Source organism: Enoplosus armatus, chromosome 23, assembly GCF_043641665.1.
Source record: "Enoplosus armatus isolate fEnoArm2 chromosome 23, fEnoArm2.hap1, whole genome shotgun sequence".
In the NCBI taxonomy this organism is placed as follows: domain Eukaryota; kingdom Metazoa; phylum Chordata; class Actinopteri; order Centrarchiformes; family Enoplosidae; genus Enoplosus; species Enoplosus armatus.
The window spans coordinates 7,354,306-7,374,145 of NC_092202.1; the positions used below are offsets into that span (position 1 = coordinate 7,354,306).

The following is a 19,840-nucleotide window of genomic DNA, read 5'->3' on the forward strand; positions in this document are numbered from 1 at the left end:
TACCCCAACAACCATGGGATTTAGTCCCTGGGTGACAGAATAAACACACCTTCATGAATTTGAATGTTTGAGAGACAATAAATGGGTTTTGGAAATACATCAATGAAATCTGGGCTCTTGTCAAGACCGCATTAAAGAGGAGTCCGAGTCAGCCAAATTTGATTCAATATAACATCCAAAGGGAATCAAGACTGGAGCAAATCCAGGGCTGTTTGAGGCCAAAACACTGAATGTCTTAGATCTGCTGGCAAAGTTAACCATTCATCTTCAAAGTGGTCTTCTTCAATACCGATAATGGAGGATAATTATATTTTTAGGTATGTTACAACCGGATTGTGATGTTTCTTTTAGTTAGAAACTCTTATTGTTAGTTTTTACTCCAGCAGATCGTTAAAAGTGTTGTCGTGACTGGACTGGTGCACTGCACTCCTACTAACTGCCACAGTGGTGACAACACACTGTAATCAAGTGTAATATAAAAGACAGGAGCATGCAGTGCTCTCTGTGCAGTGAAAGATCAAATACAGACATTATTTTAAAGTATGTACCAAAATAGTTTCTCAAATCAAACATTTATCAAAATGATTGTGAGACTGTATTGAGCAGAGGTTGAGGTGATGAGGGGGGTCCTGTCTGTCCTCTGTGCTCTTTGGGTGGTAGTGGTGGTGGCGGCGAGGGTTGTAGAGCTTATGGAGGGGCTCAGACAGACGAGGACATTTTAATAAGATTGGCTCAGTCCCGTCAGACAGAGCTAAGACCCTGACCTGGGGGCTGGAAGGAAATTGAGACCAAGGGCAAAGGAGGAGGCAGTTTGTTTTGACAGTCATGAGCCATGTGCCCTTTACATTTTAGGGAAAACTATCAAATACCTGTGATGACTGTATTCTGTGAATGCACCAGCAGAAAAGGAAAGCAACAAAAAACAGAAAATGAGGAGGTGGGATGGTGAGAAAACACAAAAATGTATTTCTCATTTCTCTCCATCAGGTTTTCGATTGCTTCCAGCTCAACACTCCGCCACCAGTTATGTCCGCCTGCCCGGCCCCACCAACCTGTCCAGACCCATTCAAATCTGGTCGACACCCCACCAGGGATCTGGGCAGCCTCATTGTGAAAATAAGTACCCTCCACCCTCCAGTGCAGCCAAGCCGGGTCGTACTCCAGCTTACCCAGGAGGAGGACCAGGCCATTACAAACCTCCTGAAACTGCACCATCAAGAGCCTATACGCAGTGATGAGACCCTTTCGGCTCCACAAATGGACTTTTCCAGTGTAGACTTGAACCCCATCCCGCTGTTTAGTCACCCTGAACCTCTGGACTCCACTTCAGCTGACAAAGTATACAAGCCCTTCTGTAGCACACAGAGGGAGGCCAGTTTGCGAGGTCAGCTGCAGCGGGGAAGATGTTGGTCAGAGACGGAGCTTGAAGCAGCTCACACCCTCTTGAGTCGCTTTAACCTGATGGAGGAGGACAAATTCTGGGGCCAAAACCACGATAAATCAGCAGCAACACTCCCTGATCCTCTGCCATACCACTGTCATGAGGATTCGTCAATAAACGCTGAAACCCAACAAGGATCTGCATTAATAACTACTGATTGTACCCAAAACGGCTTCAGTCGTGTCAGGGATTATGATGAACTGGGCGGCAGGGATTTGGTGTCTGTGGAGCGAAGGAGTGCTGCTGTTCACCTGCCAGTTCATGAGGAATACTTGGCATCGTTTTTACCGCAGAGGCTGCCTTCACCGTCCCCAGACTCGGAGACAAAGAGCAGGTCGAGTGTCTCTGGAAATTTTTCAGAGGTGAGGGAGCGGACGCTGTCAGATTCTGAGGGTGATGCTGTGCATGTACTCCTAAGCCTCGGAGACATGGGAGCATTGGATGTCCAGCAGGCATTGTCTTAAATCTGAAGGGTCTTTTTGTCCCTGGGTTTGTTTTTAAAGGGACTTTACTACCTCAACAATTAGTTGAGGGTTCTTTTAGTGTTAACCCCTTATGTTTCTGGGATAATTTTAATTCCAACTTGAACAGTGTACCTTTTGAGTATTGCACATTTGCCTTGTAATTTTACAGTTATCAGCGTTTAATAAAATGATCAACAGTTGAGAAAACAAACACTTAGTTAAAAAGACACGTTTTTTATTAAAAGCACCTCTACTGTTTTGAAGGAGAATTATTTACAACATATTGGACATTTACAGCGTATCCACAAATAATGTCTTGTCTTCGCTGACAACAAGCTGCAGGGGGAGCTACAGTATCATTCCACAATGGCTAGTGACACAAGCTAACAGGCTAGTGGACAGCACAACCACTGAAACGTCATAACAGCAGTACAACTCAGCCCACATTTACATGCATTTTAAAAGCTCTTGTGCTTTATGTGATCCTGATAGAAGTGTCTGCTTGTAGTTCTGTGGTTTGAGTTTATTCAAAGGCACTTCCTGATTTGATTTCTTTTACAGGTTTGTCTTGTGAGATAAATTATTTTTTAAACACTTAATAATGTGCACAATACAAGATTCTTGTATCATAAAACGTGTCATAACCTGCATTCTGGCCACCTTAGAGCTTGTTGTTGTGCATGAGAGGATTCAACTATGATGCAAGAGGTTTACAGGAACACCAAACTCTTTCTTTGCAGCAGGTCTGACACTTGTACAATGTGGTTCGAGCAGTGGCTAGAATGATTGGCATTTCAGATCTGCAGTTTCACATCAGGGCTACATGCTTACAAGAAGAGCTACAGCTGTAAGATGCTGATCTGTTACTACATGCACATTCAGTGTCAGTAGTAAATGATGTACCTCATGTTCCCAGCTGCTTAAGTGCACACTCACATACTTCAGTAGTATAAATGAGTGAGAGCAGGTCTGTTATGATGTCTCATGATCATCCCCCTTCTCCTTTTATCTTTCATTTCCTGGTTGTTAGAAACTGACTACTAAAAAAAAGCCCCTGAATAATCTGTGTTCACTTCTGAAGAGTCTCCGTTTATCGTCCTTTTGAAAAGTGATTAAATGTAAACATCCTTGGTCCGTCAATCCTAATGAGTGGTGTTGGTCTTGCCGATGGCGACCATGCTCGCAGCCTGCATGACTCTGTAGCGCTCTCGGAGGTTCCGCCGCCTCACGTGCTCGTTAGTGATCTCGATGACGTTCCCCACGGGGAACCAGCCCTTCTGACCGTCGGACAGGCGGATCCCTTCATAACAGCCTGGGAGAAAGAGGGGGAAATAGGAGGAGGGGTTTGGGGGGGAGAACAAACAAGGGAACATTGGAGGTTTCTGTATCGTTCATGCAAGAAAGTTGAAAGAAATCAATAAACTGCTAAGGTGGAGGGGGTTGAGGATGGAGGCAGTTATGAGGATCAGGGTGTGAACAAGCAGAGTCAAAAGAATGGGCATGTTAAAGATACATTCAGCTTTTTTGTCTTAGTCTGTCTAGAACCACAGACACTGATAATGCCAAATATGAATGGGAAAAATAACGTAATTTGATCCAAGCACAGATTGATATCACTTTTTCAGCCGCAGAGTTTTCTGTAAAAGAGGAAATGTTTCCTGCATGTGATCATCTTTTCTGACCCCATTGTACATGTAACATTACATTCCCTCCACGTTCTTACCCTCATTGGTTTTGCGGATGACGTTGATGATCTCAGTGGGCTCCAGGGTGAGCTCGTCCGCCTGCTGGGCAATGTACTGCTCCACGCATTGCACCTGAGGACAATCTGGTAACATCCAAATACATATGGTCGTGAGAAACCATGGATATAAAACACACACAACCACATGGTGTGTGTGTGTGTGTGTGTGTGTGTGTGTGTGTGTGTGTGTGTCTGTGTGTCTGTGTGTCTGTGTCTGTGTGTCTGTGTCTGTGTGTCTGTGTCTGTGTCTGTGTCTGTCTGTCTGTCTGTCTGTCTGTCTGTGTGTGTGTGTGTGTGTGTGTGTGTGTGTGTGTGTCTGTGTCTGTGTCTGTGTCTGTCTGTGTCTGTCTGTCTGTCTGTCTGTCTGTGTGTGTGTGTGTGTGTCTGTGTCTGTGTCTGTGTCTGTGTCTGTGTCTGTCTGTCTGTCTGTCTGTCTGTCTGTCTGTCTGTCTGTCTGTCTGTGTCTGTGTGTGTGTGTGTGTGTGTGTGTGTCTGTGTGTCCCCCCTCACCCCAGTCCTCATAAATCACTTCATCTTCATCTCTGTCTGGGTTGGTGGGGTTGGGGAAAGCTGCCTTCCACCTGTGCATGTCTGACCTGTTGACAGAAACGTTCGCTTATAACAAAAAAACAATGAAACGGCGCCTCATATTTGTGACATTTCTGAGTGTCCATGCTTGGCCTGTGAAGCCTTGTTGCAACATGAGGGTTGTCCAAGAATTGTGGATCAAGAACGCCTCTCAAATCATATTTAAAGCCCCTGTGTGTACAGTCTTTATGATAATAAATAATGATTATAGCATCATTTTGTTTGTAGAAAGAAATTAGACAATTCTGGAGAAAATTGGTGCAGTTCATGTGTTGGTTTCAGCCCATTTATTTCTTCATCATCAGAAATGTTCACATGGGGGACAAAAGATTGTTGTTCTTTCTGCCTTGACTTAAGTGATTCACTTTATTAAGTCTTGGTAATATGTTTTGAAGTGCTACCCATTAGGAATTACGATTTTATGGTACTTTATATGTAGATTGTAAGGACAGATTCTTATTTGGTCAAGTCAAACTAAAACACACACACACACATGCAGAGCAACTCACTGCGAGGGAGCTTTGAACAGCCTCTCCATCATGCGTCCCTGGTGGTTTTCCAGCAGCGTGAGGTTGAAGCAGTGCTCGTAGGGGCCGGCGCTGCTCCCACCTTCATCCATTGGCTGCACCTGCACCAGAGAGCGATGGGCGTGGTCGAGCACCACAAAACGCTCCGCACTGTAAGAGAAAGAAGGGCGAGTTAGTTGTTTTTATGGATATTAGGGTGAAGTAGCAAAATATTACCTAATCAACACCTTTAGGAACTTAGAGGAGATACTCATGTAGAATAGTGAATTTGCAATTATCAGGCTTAAAACAGAGTTGTGACTGGATATCATCTGCATAGCAGTGATAAATACTGGAGTATGTACAGAGTTATATTTCATAAAAATATGTTTTTGTATTTCATATCTATGTGGCAACAATTTGAAATCTTCCTCTATTCCTTTCATTTCCCTTTTAACACTACTTCCTGCTGCATTTGAGGAAGTTTGGAGTCGTTTCACTAGTGATGACACTGTTAAAAAGTCACGATTGCTTTTGCGGTCAGCGGTCACATTCTTCATTGTTAAATTGTGACAGCTTGTCAAACGACGCAGGTGGACAGATTTTCTCTGCACAGCTTTAAAGGAGAGTGGCTGCAGTCTCACGTGTGCAGCCTAAATAGGAAGCATCCTCATGAACAGTGAAGGTACACAGACCACTACCTCCCTCCCATAATACCACTGCAAGTGCAGTGCATAACTTTGGAAGAACACCTATCCTGAAAATAACACCTAACCTCAGCTTACAGAGCAAGTTTTACTGGCAGTTGTGTAGTTGTTGGCAGTTGGGTTCACTGTTGATTGAGCTCCGTCTCATAAATTCTTATATAATTGTATTGTATGCAGGGCATTGTGATGTGAGAAAGTGTTTGCCACAACCTGAATTCTGGAGGAATTTAAGAGGAATGTGACTTAAATGTATCATTGTCCCCAGATAAAGACGCATTCTGGGAAATCCAGGCCTCAAATCTTAACAAGGGCCTACAGCCATGCTAGCTGCCCTGTGAGGCTGGTCTTTCAGCCAACGTCAGCATGCTCACATTGGCAATGCTAACATGCTGATGTTTAGCAGGTATAATGTTTATATCGTGTTCCCCATCGTAGGCAAATCAAATCTAAACTATAAATGTCAACCTCACGGTGGAGCAAGAGGAAAAGTCATTCGGATACATCGTGAATGTGAATGAATGTCTGTACAAAATATAATGTCAATTCATCTGATAGATGTTGAGAATCTCTCAGCTCTATTGTGTTTGTTTCTAATTGGTGCCAAATATCAGTCAACTGTGCCACACCCTTTCTTGGCAGCGATGATGAGCAGATCGTTGAAGAGGAAGAGGTAGACGGGGGTGAACTTTGCCCTCATGTTGAAGATAGTTCCTCCTTTGGACATTTCCTGCAACTCTCCCTTCTTCTCCAAGTACCGTGTCTGGGAGATGATCGGGATGGCCTGGAGAAGACAGAAACAATTATCTCTTTTTCTAAATAAATGTCCAAGTAGCTCAAGTCCAGCTAAAATGCTGACAGATAAAAAACATGCACACATTTATTGTGTGTGTTTGAGTTTACCTTGAGCTTGTCAAACTCCAGTGTTTGAGACACACGGATCAGCTCCTCCATCTGTCTCATCTTTCCCACCTCTGTGTTACACTCGTCAATGATCTGCGTGTGAAAAAAAAGACAAAATTATGAAATATCAATTGAGAGATTCTTTTTCTTTCCACACTTAAAAACCTCATATTCCCTTCAGGGGCCGTTATATACAACTGGCTGTGTCTCATTGGGAGTATCAGGTTCATTCCTTTGACAAATACCCTCAAAATGTCTCCCTGTTTCACACTCCCTTTGGCCTTAGTGACATGTATGACTCACTGTCACTGTGGAGCTCAATCTATAGGAAATCCTTCACTCCAACAATGGCTGACGTCAAATTTCCAGAGGCATGTGAAGCACTTGAGAGTCAAATGATATGTATTTTGTAGGCAGAAGGGAGGGCGAAGAGTGAGGGGCGTTTACCTTCGACACAGAAGCCAAAGCCTTGGAGGCCGCCTGCTCCTCTTTCGTCCTCTCCTTTGTTCTCTTCAGGATGTTCTGAAACAACAAACAAGAACTTTCTTTTTTTGGAATAGACAAACAGCATCAACAGGATACATTTTTTCCATCTAACAGGGTCATAAGGTTGAGGCAAGGCGCGCCCGTGTGTTTGCTTATTGGACAAGAGGCAGTGACGAGAGAGATTACGCTGGAATGAGGACATTCCACAAAGCAACACACCGTGATGAACTCTGACTATTGACTTCCAATGGCTTGTAGCGGGAGAAGAGAAGGGTCAGTTGTACCGAATGTACTGTGACATCTGTGTGGATGCTTGAGGAACTAATCTAAAGGCTACCTGCATTGTAGTCACGCACCAGTAACAGCTGTGACACTGACCTCCTGAGCTTTTTTCCTCATAGGGTAAAAAAACCCAGACACATTTCTACTTAACACCAACACACTTAGTCAAAACCACAAACATTTCATTCCCAATCTGATTCATTTTTACCTCACAAAGATTCAATTGGCATTGAAACATTTTTAAATAAATCAGTAGTTTATAGTCAGTGTGCAGGAATTTTCCAGCTTTAGCCTCACACCTAGAAATGATGAGTGTATAATTATGACATTAATTATTTGACATTTTGGGAAATAAGCTTCTTTGCGAGTAAGATGAGAAGACTGATACCACTCTTGCTACTAGCTTAGCATAAACACTAAAAGCAGGGGACAAAAGCTAGCCTGGCTCTGTCTAAAGTTAAAAAATACTCTACTACGCATCTAAAGCTCACTATTTAACTTTTAAATTGAATTAAATTAATCATCAAGTTGTATATCTAAACTAATATAATACATACAAACAACAACAAGTTGTGGTTTTACGGGGAGCTAACAAGCTTTTTTATTGGCGAACAGCAGTCAGGCTACCTGTTTCCCCCTCCTTAGTCTTTATACTAAGCTAAGCTAATCGCCTCCTGCCTGTATTTATCAAGCTATTGTACTTATTCTTCATTGCTAAAAGCAGCAACATGTGAATGGCAGGACTTTACAATTCCCATGATGCCACTCACCTCAATGAGCATTTTGATGCGTGTTATTCGCTGGAAGGGCAGCAGCAAGAAGGACATGAAGGGAAGTCGCTGGCACTGAGGTGACTCTTGGAGACGAGTGATGACCGTGGCAAACTGCACGTTGTTCTTCCTGTAGACACACAAATGCACTAATAAATGGTGTGTAATGCAGCTGAAATGCTCCTATGCTTGTGAAATAGAGAAAAAGAGGTTGCAGAGGATAACATCGAATTTAATGACAATGTTTTCTCTCATCTTTTGTGCTCCTGCAGAGAAAAAATTCAGTCTTCCTATCTGACAATCAACGTCTGCCGACCAGCCTGCATTCCTAAAAGTCCTATTTCATCTTTGCTTTCATCTGCTGCTCCTCACATGAGCAAGATGTAGGTCTTTTCCTGGTAGATCTGGTTGCGGATGTAGTCGATGTAGGCAGGGAAGTTGTGCTGGGCGTGGTAGTGGATAATGTCGCAGATGTCAGGGAAGACCAGCTTCTTGAATATACGGTCCTCCAGGTCTTTTAAGAACCTGTGGAGTCAGACAGCAAAATTTTAAAAACATGAAAGCTTGTCGAACGACAACTAGACAAAGACTCTTAATGCTTTAAATGACCATCACCTGGCCTCAGTTCAGCAAATGACTTATTACATCTTTGATTTTCCTTCCGATCTCTTGGTATCTTTGTCCAAAGCACCAAGTGACCTCGTGGTAGTTCAACTCATAAATCACCTTCCTATTTCCCTTTTCCTTAATCTCCCTTCATCCTTCTGTCTGCCATTTCTCACCTCTCGCTGACCTCTCGGACCCTCAGGATGTTGGAGAAGAGGGTCTTCTTGTCTCTAATGATCATCGTGTCCTCCAGCTCCCGGCTGTCCAGGAAGTGTTCAGTCAGAACTCGCAGGGATCGAAGGTAAGAGGCCTCTGATGTCAAAACCTCAAACATACTCTGCCAAAGAAGAAGAGGAAGAAGGTGAATAATGTGACACATTTTACACATAAAGGAGCCAGAAGAGAAGACAGAAGAGAATCAACATTTTTCCTTGAAAAGTCTCGCCTGATGTTGGAAAGTTAGAAGAGAAGAGTAAAAGCTTTCATGAACAGAGGATAGAGTGAATCAATAATATATTACAGCAGCGAGTGATACAGTGAGGCAGAGTGGACCTTAATTTATATAAAAACATCACATTATCACATTTCAAGATGTGGTTTAAAACTTGATACTGCATCTCCCATTTCTCCTCTCCTGGCATCATTGATTTCTCTTCATGCAGTCTGTCAGTACATTAGCCTCTCCCTCATCAGGCCCTCACCTCCTGGTATTTGCACTGCTCAGGGGTGAGCTGATCCAGCACCCCTCCCTCTCGAACAGCTGGGAGGTCCTGCCACAGGGTGCTCTGGCCCGGTGTGGGCACAGGGCTGCTCCTGGGCGTTCCATTTCCAGTCGCAGTCCCAGTCGCAGTCCCAGTCCCAGTCCCAGTCCCAGTTCCATTCCCAGAGCGACGGGCTGTCCAGTCCATAGCATAGTCCACACTGGTTTTACTGATGTTACGGCAAACTGTCTGGCGTCGGATCTCCTTGGTGATGACAGTGGCTCGGTACGTCTGGTACAGAGGCTCTGTAAACAAGTCACAAAGGTTCCTCATAGTAGACCCCAGTACACAATATATATCAATAAATAAATAAATATAGAACATGTTGTCTCTAACACATGATGCAGACACCTCTTCACCAATCAAAAACATGAAGCAAACTGCTTCCAACTGGAGCAGTGCAACTTTATCTTCATTTATATGAAAGTTATATGAGTGGGTTGACATGAGCAACACACTACTACTTCGTTTTTTCATGTTTTGTTTGTTACAGGCCTTACCATCCTGCAGCCGGGACTCCCAGCTGAACGAAGACTCCCTCCTGAGGGAGTCACTCCTGGCTGGGCGCCTGAAACAGGTAAGTATAGAAAGAGGAGAAAGGCATCAACCGGGGTGATATGAAACCAAATTGTCTAACAAATGAGTGAATGACACAGTTGACGATTCCTCCATACACACAAGAACATGATTGCTGACTTAAAGGACAAGGCTGGTGAAAGTTTTTAACAAATATTACTAAAACAGGAGTAAGGGGACTTTTTTAATTTGTAGGGGACTATTTTCAGCCACAGATTAATACACATTTGGTGTGCTAGTAGGTACTTACAGCAGCAGCATAACCTACAGTTCCCTAGTTCATGGTAATAAAGAAACATTGATGTGTTTTTAGTTTTTGGACAACAATGGAGGTTTATGTCACAGAGGAATAAACTACACCAGCCTTTGGACAATACTTAGGGTGGGGTCAGAGTGATAACTCACGGTTCCTCCACTGTGTCCTCTTTCTCTCCTTCAGTCCCTCCATTCTCCCCTCCTTCTAAAAAGACAAGTAAATGGCGTCATTGCTTTTGATTACACAGAAAATGAACAACTTGTGCATCATTCATAGCTCATCTCTGGCAAAGATAATAATGTTTGTTCAGCACAAACCTTTTTTCGTTGTGAGGGATTGCAGTGAGGCACTGCTGAGCCTCCGGGGATCTGTCTTTGGCGGTGGGGGTGGGGGTCTGTGAGGGCTGGCTGGGGGTGGAGTGATGGCCCGTTGGGGGCTCAGCCCGGTGGCAGTGATGCCGCTGGGGGACGAGGGCCGTAAGGCGCGCCACTCCTCAAGCGTGGGCTGGGGGAGAGGGATGCCGGCCCGGTGCACCGGCGTGAGGCTGCGGCTCTCCTGAGTCACCGGCATCCTCGGCGGGATGGCAGGCGGCACGTCGTCTGGGTTTGAGGTGGTTTCTGTGTCCTTCTGAAACTCGGACGTCGGGTCTGAGGTGCTGTAGGACAGTTTAGACTGACGGGCCGGTTTGCGCACTTTGATTAGAGGGATATCCAGCTCCTTACACACAGGTGTGGTCTTTTTAGGAGTGGGGTCGACCACTGGAAGTGTGGCCTCATAAATATTCTCTTCTTCGTCTTGGGTGGGTCGGTGGTGATTTTGTGTTGATTGAGCATGTTTTGGGGGAACAGGGGGAGACTGAGAGCGAGTGACAGCAAGTGAGGTGAGAACAGAGTGAGGGCCCGGGTCCGAACGTCTCCTGTGACCATCAGCGATCAAAACATCCAAACATTGGTGGAACTTTGCCTTTTCTTGTTTCAATACTTCACTCTCATCAACCACAGAAGTCCTGTCCACCTCATCCCCTGCCTCGCTGTCCCCTTCCCCTCCCCTCTCTATGTCCTCATCCTCGTCCCAATCCTCCCCCTCCTCCCCCTCCTCCCCCCGCTGCTCCTCCACATCAGTCTCATCCTCATCTCCAACTCCACCCTCCTCCCCACCATCATCCACGTCCACGGGCACCCATATCAGTTTCATGCCCGGCCACTGGAGGTGGCACACACAGCTACAACTTGGGTCACAGCAGGGGCTGAGAGGCGTGTGTGGACTGTGCTCCGCCTCTGCTTCACCTCCTCCAATCAACTGAATCTCCACCTCTTTTCCATCAGGCGCTGCGTCAAAAAGAAGCAACACAGACAAACTGCTTTGACATGTTCATGAAAAAGGAAATTAAATCAGCATAAACTTCTCGAACATGTTTTACTTCTTCCTGATGTTGCTACAGAAGAGAACATATATTTGCTGATCTTTCCTCCACATCGCAGGCTAAAACACCAAGCTAAAGGGTGTGAGCGAGCTGTTTCCTGTCTGCTTCTTTCCTACATGTGCATCCCCAGATAGGGCGGCTCACTTTCATTAAGAGCTTTTTGCTTTTTCCATCTGTTCTCCTCACAACAGCCTCATATGGCACGCTGGACTGTCAAGTCAGCAGTTCATCACTATTCAAATGCAGCACGTCTGCAAGGGATGTGTTCAAATATTCATGGGAAGTTTGCGTGGGGGAAAAAACAAATCCAATATTGACAAAAGGAAATGGAAGAGGTGGTGGAAAGAGAGAGTTAGAATGAAGGTTGAATGAGTCAGTGAGCAAAGATACGAAAGGCAAAAAACATTCAAACTCAATATTTTCCATATTAGCCAATTCGGATTCAGTCTTTTTTTAAAAATATAGTTAAATAAAGATGCAAAGAGGATTGAGCTTTTCACATTTTGTTAAGGTAATTGCATTATTTCAGTAAAAGGCCATGATACTTAACTATTTTGATACTGGATTAATCATTTTATTTTTCAGGCATAAATGCATAACATTCTTTGGATCCAGCTTCTCAAATAAGAAGATTTTCTGTTTTATATCATTATATGTTTAATATTTTTGGGTTGTGACTCTTAGTCAGATAAAAAATGCAATTTGAAAATGTAAAGTAATTCTGGGAATTGTTTTCTTGTATAATATTGTCTAAGATAAGACAGATAAGTCTGCGTTAGTTGCCGCCCTAATCGCCATTTGAATATTGATGATATGTGGATATATCGGCACAGAATCTGATGTCCTGCTCATAGGAACTAAAACAAGGAAGTGATATTACAGTATGTGTAACTGGGGAGGGAACACACAAATCAATACAGCCAGCAACGTGTCACTTCTTCAGGTTCCTCTTTGGTTGAGTGAGAACAAAACTGAACATCATGACACAGCAAAGCACCTCCTGTGTCGATGAGCTACACATCAAAGTTACAGATTAAGTTTGTATGTGCTTTATTTATCATTTATGAAATCTTCATGATGGAAAAAAAATCACCTTCTCTGTGAGGCTTCAGGAAATTAAACTTGAGGACATTTGGGAGAAGTGGAGAATGTATATTTCTCTGAAACGCCCTTCTTTTGTTTACATTTGTTTATGTAATTTATATATGTATTTTTCTCTTTTATCTTAAATGAAAAAACACCCCATGTCCTGTTTATGTTCTATAATTACACTGTAAAAAGCTGATAAGATGGATCACTCTGTAAAGGTATCAAACTGAAGATGACTGTGTAAACTGCTGTTACTGCTGTTATTATGTGATTCCAAATAAAGGTCAAAAAAATCACTTTGTAATCACCAATCAAAAACAGCGAGATGATAAGAAGATGATGATGAAGGGGTGATGATATCAATTCTTGTGCATTATCTTTTCTTACTGGAAGTAAGCACAGTGAGTGTAACTTCCTGCTTACTCAGGAGCATACAGACACACATACTTTCTCTCTTACACACACACACACACACACACACACACATGCACACGCACACGCACACACACACACACACGCACATGCACACAGGTGATCAGCTGACCGACAGAACCTGTTTATGGCTGTTAGTTCAGGTTAGCCAGTGGCACCACACCTGTCTGAGCTGTAGTGTTAACTGTCAAATCAATGAACACACACACACACACACACACACACACACACACACACACACACACACACACACACACAAACACACACGCAGAACTCTGTACATACATGATCACACTTTATGCATCAACTTACAAATGTTCAATAATGTGAAATTATGTTTTTCTTTCATTTTTATCAATGAGATTGACCTTTGATCTGAAACTAGGCTGTTCTTCCTGCTGAGTACACTTTTAATGTTGCCTGCGCTGAACGGCAGCCCAAAGGTAAAAGTCGAAAACATTTTTTTTCCAATTTCAAGAAATGATGTGACACAGCTTATCATATAAGAGTGACAAGTGATAGCGCTTGTTTTTTTTAGCATTACCCTCGCCTTAATCTATCTTTAAGATTTGTGCTGATCTCATAATAAATACTTAATAAACGTCACCTTTTCATTTTATTATTATTATCCCAAAGAAAAGACAGCCAGGCATTAAACACAAAAAAGAAGATAAAAACTCACATCATAAGACCCAATTAAAATCCACCATACCTGATCGACCTCCTTCCACACTGATGCTGTCCCCCTCCTCTCCTCCCACACTCTCTCTCTGCCTCTGCAGGATGTGACTCCTCTTCAGAGGCAGCGGAGGCGCCTGCTCCCCACCAATCTGAAGCTGCAGACTGGCACGACCTGGTTTGGGCTTTATCGTAGGCGGCCTTTTGAACCGTTTCCTAGGCGTGAATTCTGCAGTACCATTGGTGGGTTGTTGCCCTGGTTCATTCGGCGCAGGCTCCTGTTTGCTAAACTTGTCCACGATGCTCTTGACCTTCCCTCCAGAAAGGCTCGTACTGCTGCCTCCGTCTCCCAGAGGAGGGGAGCCGCTTTGCGGGGACGGCTTTGGAGGGATCTCCGGTCTCGGTTTGGCTTCAGGTTTGAGGGGTGAGGGCGACGTGGGCCGTTGGGATGCTTCCTGGACGGACATAGTGGAGCTGGAGTCCTCTCTTACGGTGAGTTTCACTACAAGCCTTGACCAATCAGAGGTCAGGCTTCGAGGGCAAAGGTCAATGTGAGCATGTCATCACTACCTGATGATAACGAGAAAGCAGAAGAAAGTTTAAAACAGTTTGACATTAAACAAAGTGTAATATTATGTATATATAAATTATTAAGAGTACTTCACAGATTTAGCACTGCACTCCTATAATACTGTTGGACAGGCTTTTTTTTAAAAGTATCAAAATCGGCGCAGCAGAACCAGAGATATTATCTTTTGTATTGTCAAAACCTGGCGCCAACCTGACCGCTGGCAGTTTGGTCGGAGTTTCAAGTATGTTCTGCTAGTGAAAATGACATAATTGGGGGCTTCCTTGGCCCCAGGGCAGTGGTTCCCAACCTGGGGGTAAATCTGAAGGATCACAGAAAATGAAAGAAACATATATATTTCTGTTACACAATATATATATATTTTTTAGATTTTCACAAGTAGACCACCTTTATTCCATGTACTGGGGATTTCATGCTACTATTAGAAGAAAGAGAGAGAGAGGGGAATGCAATAAGGGTCCCTGGTCAGACTTGAACTGGAAACGTTACGATTACATAGTGAACCCATGGGTTAGTGGTTCTCAACCTTTCTGGCTTGTGACCCCTTCAAAAAGACATGAATCACTATAATTACAGTCATTTTCTGTAGCTGAAATAAACCTTTACACAAGGCAATAAACACTACATAATTCAGTATTTCCATTACAGTATAATCCTAAAATCAGACTTTGAGCTCTGTGCTACAAATCCCCCACTGTAGTAAGACCTCAGAGGAAAATGAACTTTGCTCTGTAAGGAGCCCACTCACTTCTAGTGGGAGAGATCATGTAAAATCAGCTGACGAGCTGAAGTGTGTTTACTGAACTACAAGGTGACACAGTGAAGGGAAATCCAGCTACAGATCATTGATTTTTCCCATTGTAAAGTTCCCTGACATCTCTGCACAACTCAGCTGAAAAGCATGATGTGATTTATTCATTTACTGCTTTAATGGCTGGAATGTGTCAGCAGCATCAGAGCAGGGATACCGATCAAACAGGAGGTTTGTGTCATGTGTAATACCTGTGTAGCAAGCTCACATTCTGAACAGTATTATGTGATTCATGACACACTAGTGTATTCCAATTAATAGTTAACCACTGTTTCAATACAAATGCACATTTATAATCACCCCACCCTGTCCACTGTTGTCCTGGCAGGCTGAATTGCCTCAAGCGCCATGTAATCTTTTACCTTTCAGCTAGTCTATACCTTTGTACACTCATATAATATCTAACATTGCCTGAGGTCTTTACATAGACGTAAACATTTTTAAAAAAGTGTGCACTGCTATCTCCTTATGTAATTACAGATGCACACACACTGACACGCATGCCTGCAGTAAATCCGCACTGATTCAATCCTTTAAAATACATTATTCAAAGAGCTCCAGACATTCAAATTAAGTCGTCAAAGCGTGGCACTTCTTTCAGCATGTAACGGTCTTTAAAAAGAAACGTGATGACAATAAAGTGAATTTTTTCCATTCCTATTTCCATTCTGGGCGACCAAATGGCCATGCTGCAGATTCTTCTTCCCACCAGGTTTCTTTTTTTGGGGGGATGTGTGTGCGCGACAGCTGATGCAACACCAAACCAAGCGAGTGTTAGTCATCTTGTGAGTCATGCAGAAAATAGAGCAGAGATCCAGAAGAAGACGTTAGAGCACTGCTTTGTGTGACTAATACATGGAGCAGCATGCATTCAGGATTAAACACACGTTGTTGAAAGGATGCAGCAAGCAACTATTTTAACGATTAATGAAGCGATTATGTTTTAGATTCATTCATCATTTAGTCTATAAGTATTTAAATGATGACAGATGTCTGTTGCAGAGACCAATAAGCAGCTGGCAGTCATGTGAACCCCAAGTATCTACATTTTAGCCACGCTAGCTGCATTTCTCCATGGATGTCAAGGTCAGTTGGTCGGTCAGTCCACCACTTTGGTCCAGACAAATGTCTTAACAAATGCTGAAATAATTAGTCAATTAATCCCTTAGTTGATGACAGAAATTAAACCAAATATAAGACGACTTTTCAGCTTTTCTTGGCTATATATCGCTGAAAATCTCTGGATTTTGGACTGTTGTTCAGACATTTGAACACATCATCCCTGGGTCTACGAAAATGTGATGGGCATTTTTAACCAACACATTAATTGATAATGAAAATAATTGCTAGTTGAAATCCAATTCAGCACTGCTGATAAGGAAAATAAAAATGAAACTGCTGACTATTATCAACACGTTTTTTTTAATCACATTCATAAAAGGGACTCCACTGATTTTACAAACGAAGGTCAGGTAACTCATCACGAGGAGCACTACTCAGCCAGAGAAAACTGTTCTTTAATGTCTTCTGTGGTCTTGACAGGAATATAAGAAAATAAGACACTATTGGGTTGCATCCAGTGATTTTGGAGCTTGAGTCATACAGCAGATATAAATATATCGGGATACCTCGGCCTCTACTGCATCGATTTTGACCTTTATTTGTTAAATCTGTCTCCTGCAAGTCCCCCAACTTTATGCAAGAGCAACACTAAATCACTGGAGTAGCCAATTATGGGGACGTTCACAAAGTGGGAAAGATTAGAGACTGTTCATTTCATATAGTGCAAGTCATTTCATATGGAGTCGTGACCGGACCTGACAACGTTTTTAAGAAATTAATCAACAGAAGTGCCAGCAGGTAAACAAAATCATCACAGACAGCAATCTACTATTTTGGGCTCTTAACTTGAGCCCCCCCCCCCCACACACACACACACACACACAGCTCACTAAAGTCAATAACAACCAGTTTGTTATTGAGAAAGCACACCAGCTAGTCAGACCAGTTTTGATGGGATATGCATGCTGCACAGTCAGTGAGCTACTAAGAAAGAGAAAGAGACAGACGTGGTTTCATGTTTCAGTCGGACGAGAAAATGTTTCTGGACTGACAAACAGACATGTATACAATTATTATGAAATGGGGGAGCAGGAATGCATGACATGAAACCATCTGGAGGTTCAGAATAAAAACTACTCTTCACTTGTTTTATAATCTCAGGCGTCAAATAGCATGACATCACAACAGCAATGTATATGTGTGTGTGTGTGTGTGTGTGTGTGTGTGTGTGTGTGGGTGTAATGTAGGTCTTTCCAGGTTTCAGTTTTGGCCCTCTGGTTATTATCATTGTCCATAACCCTTTAATAGGAGGGTGTGTTCCCTCACAACGCACTCATCTAGACAGTGGGGATAACACATTCTGATTGTCTGTTAATGCACTTATAGACCAAATGAGAGACTAGACTTGAGGTTACAATTGCCCCCCTGACTTTCTTTCAATCAGCCCCCACCAGACATCACTTCTCTTTTGTCTCCTTTTGCTCTGTTGACCTGGTTAGTTCAATAGCCACATCCTCCAGTCTACTGGACCTCAGGCTGGGTCAGTGGGCCAGTCATTCATTCCAGTAAGTGTATTTGTCCTGGTAAATCCAATACATATCAGATGTGGTGTGATCCCTTAAATCAGACCAGCTTGAGAACAATCCTTAAGTGCTTAAAGAGGGTGTCCATTAACACAATGCTGTCCCTGTGTATGTGTGTGTGTGTGTGTGTGTGTGTACAGTGTGCCATCTGCTCTGGAGAGTAATGGGTCAGTGTGTACATAAAATGGGTAGGGGGGCTTTAAGAGAGCTACCATCATAATACATGTGATGTGTGAGTAAGCTCCACGTTGGACAGGAAGAGGGGACGGAAAAGGTGTGTCGGGAAGCAACACAAACACACACACACACACACACACACACACACACACACATTCAAGGGGTGGGAATACAGGAAAGAGGAATAAACATATAGAGTCGGTGTGGTGACACGAGTGGCATCTTATTTGCATCCCTTAATCGCCGAATATATGGCTTTGTCGCGTACTGTTACCCACCTACATTAACAAAATGGGAAAATATGTCAAGATATTCAACCATAAGACATTCTGCAGTAATGTCGTAAGGGTTAAAATAATTACTTTTCAGTATGACAACGTCACTATAATTTATAAAAACCCTTGGCAGGTATTAACTACAATGGTTTTCCATAAGGGAACAGGTGCTTATAGACTCAACCGTCACAGTCAACCAAACCTCACCTGCTAAACTACCAATAAGGAAATAATCTCACTTAAAACATAAATTACAGAAAAAAAAGCTCACCAATGTTATTCAGACATGTCTGGCTCTTTCTCTTCAGTCATTCGGCTCTAGTGCTGGCAGTCCAACATAGTTAGCTTTGGCAAGAAAATAGGCTATGGTTTAAAATGGGTCCAGGGCGCAGCAACGTTAGTCTACTTTAAACTTAACTCGTCTCGCGGAGAAAAAAGGGTCGTGAAATATATCGTAAAGAAAAATAATCCACAACGTACAAGCGAACCGGTTCAGTTTCTTATTGTTTCTCTGACAGGCTTGTTGTCTGAGCTCCCATCATCCCCCTGCTGTTGTCTGTCTTCTTTGTTACCAGCAGCATGTATGAGAGGAGAGGATGGGAGGTAGGAGAGCTTCAACCCCCCTGAGGACTCAAACGGCCATGCCACAGACAGTAACGTCTAGAGGTTCCGGTGAGGGATTTCAAAATAAGATCTCAAGTAGGTATGTCTAAAATGTGTGTTCCAAATTTCCCCTAAAGAAAATAAAGTTAAATTTGAGTTGAAGTTGAGTTGAATGAAACTACAAAATGTTTATAGTCAGACAACATATGTTGTCAATAATTAACAAATATTTATGATATATAATACAACATAGGCTACACGCATTTATTTACTTAGGTTATTCTTTCAGGCAAACCTTTTCAAGTAAGTCTCCATAGTTGGGATGACATGGTAGCGCACCTGGTAGAGCGTGCCCTTGGCTGCATGTCATCCCATCTCTCTCTCCCACCTTTCCTGTCTGTCTTCAGGTGTTTCTATCCAATAAAGGCTAAATAAATGCCCCAAAACAAGTTTTGTTATCTAGAGATAACGAAGATCATTGACTCACGGCATTAAAACGTACACAAGTAACTTCAGAAGTAAGTGCAAATGATATGATTTATACCCACATTCATTCACACGTAAGAATAGAATTATGAATTATATCTCCTCATTCACTTATGAAATCCTTACAATTCATCTTGCTTTGATGATTTTGTTAAATGTTTTATTTTAACACACTTATTTTGAAGTCCAACATGTCATTCATCCGGCACTTGCCAGGTGTATATTGTAAACTTCACACCATTTTGGTCTTCCAATCTACTAACGCCCCAGAAACCAGCCTATAATAAAACCTCTACCATATTTTATGGTTGGTGTTAAACAAGTATTATATTGTCTTTTATTTGTTTGTTATTCACAGTAAACTTTCGTGTTGTTTCAGTAGGCCTAATAAACAGTGAACACGTTTGTTTCAAATTGAAATATATTACTGACTTTTTTTTTTACAACCGACTTTCCTGGACAGTAATCTCACCAATTTTCTCGAAACAGTGGCATAACTTAATATTATGGTATGGTGACCCCTGCCTGTAAATTAATATCATATG

The 19,840-nt window shown here is 42.7% G+C and overlaps 1 protein-coding gene across 1 annotated transcript; it reads right to left on the reverse strand.

The window, feature by feature from the left end:
* Positions 1-2,119: 2,119 nt before the first annotated feature.
* Positions 2,120-18,727, reverse strand: arhgef15b (Rho guanine nucleotide exchange factor 15b). The gene is made up of 16 exons (XM_070929735.1): positions 18,478-18,727; positions 13,744-14,279; positions 10,405-11,415; positions 10,237-10,291; positions 9,756-9,823; positions 9,196-9,500; positions 8,671-8,831; positions 8,261-8,413; positions 7,889-8,018; positions 6,798-6,872; positions 6,351-6,443; positions 6,077-6,231; positions 4,747-4,914; positions 4,160-4,245; positions 3,629-3,733; positions 2,120-3,217 (listed from the first exon to the last, which is right to left on the reverse strand). Exons 2-16 carry the CDS (start codon positions 14,174-14,176, stop codon positions 3,048-3,050), a joined length of 3,168 nt encoding a protein of 1,055 aa, XP_070785836.1. The 5' UTR covers positions 14,177-14,279; positions 18,478-18,727; the 3' UTR covers positions 2,120-3,047.
* Between the last annotated feature and the right edge of the window lie 1,113 nt (positions 18,728-19,840).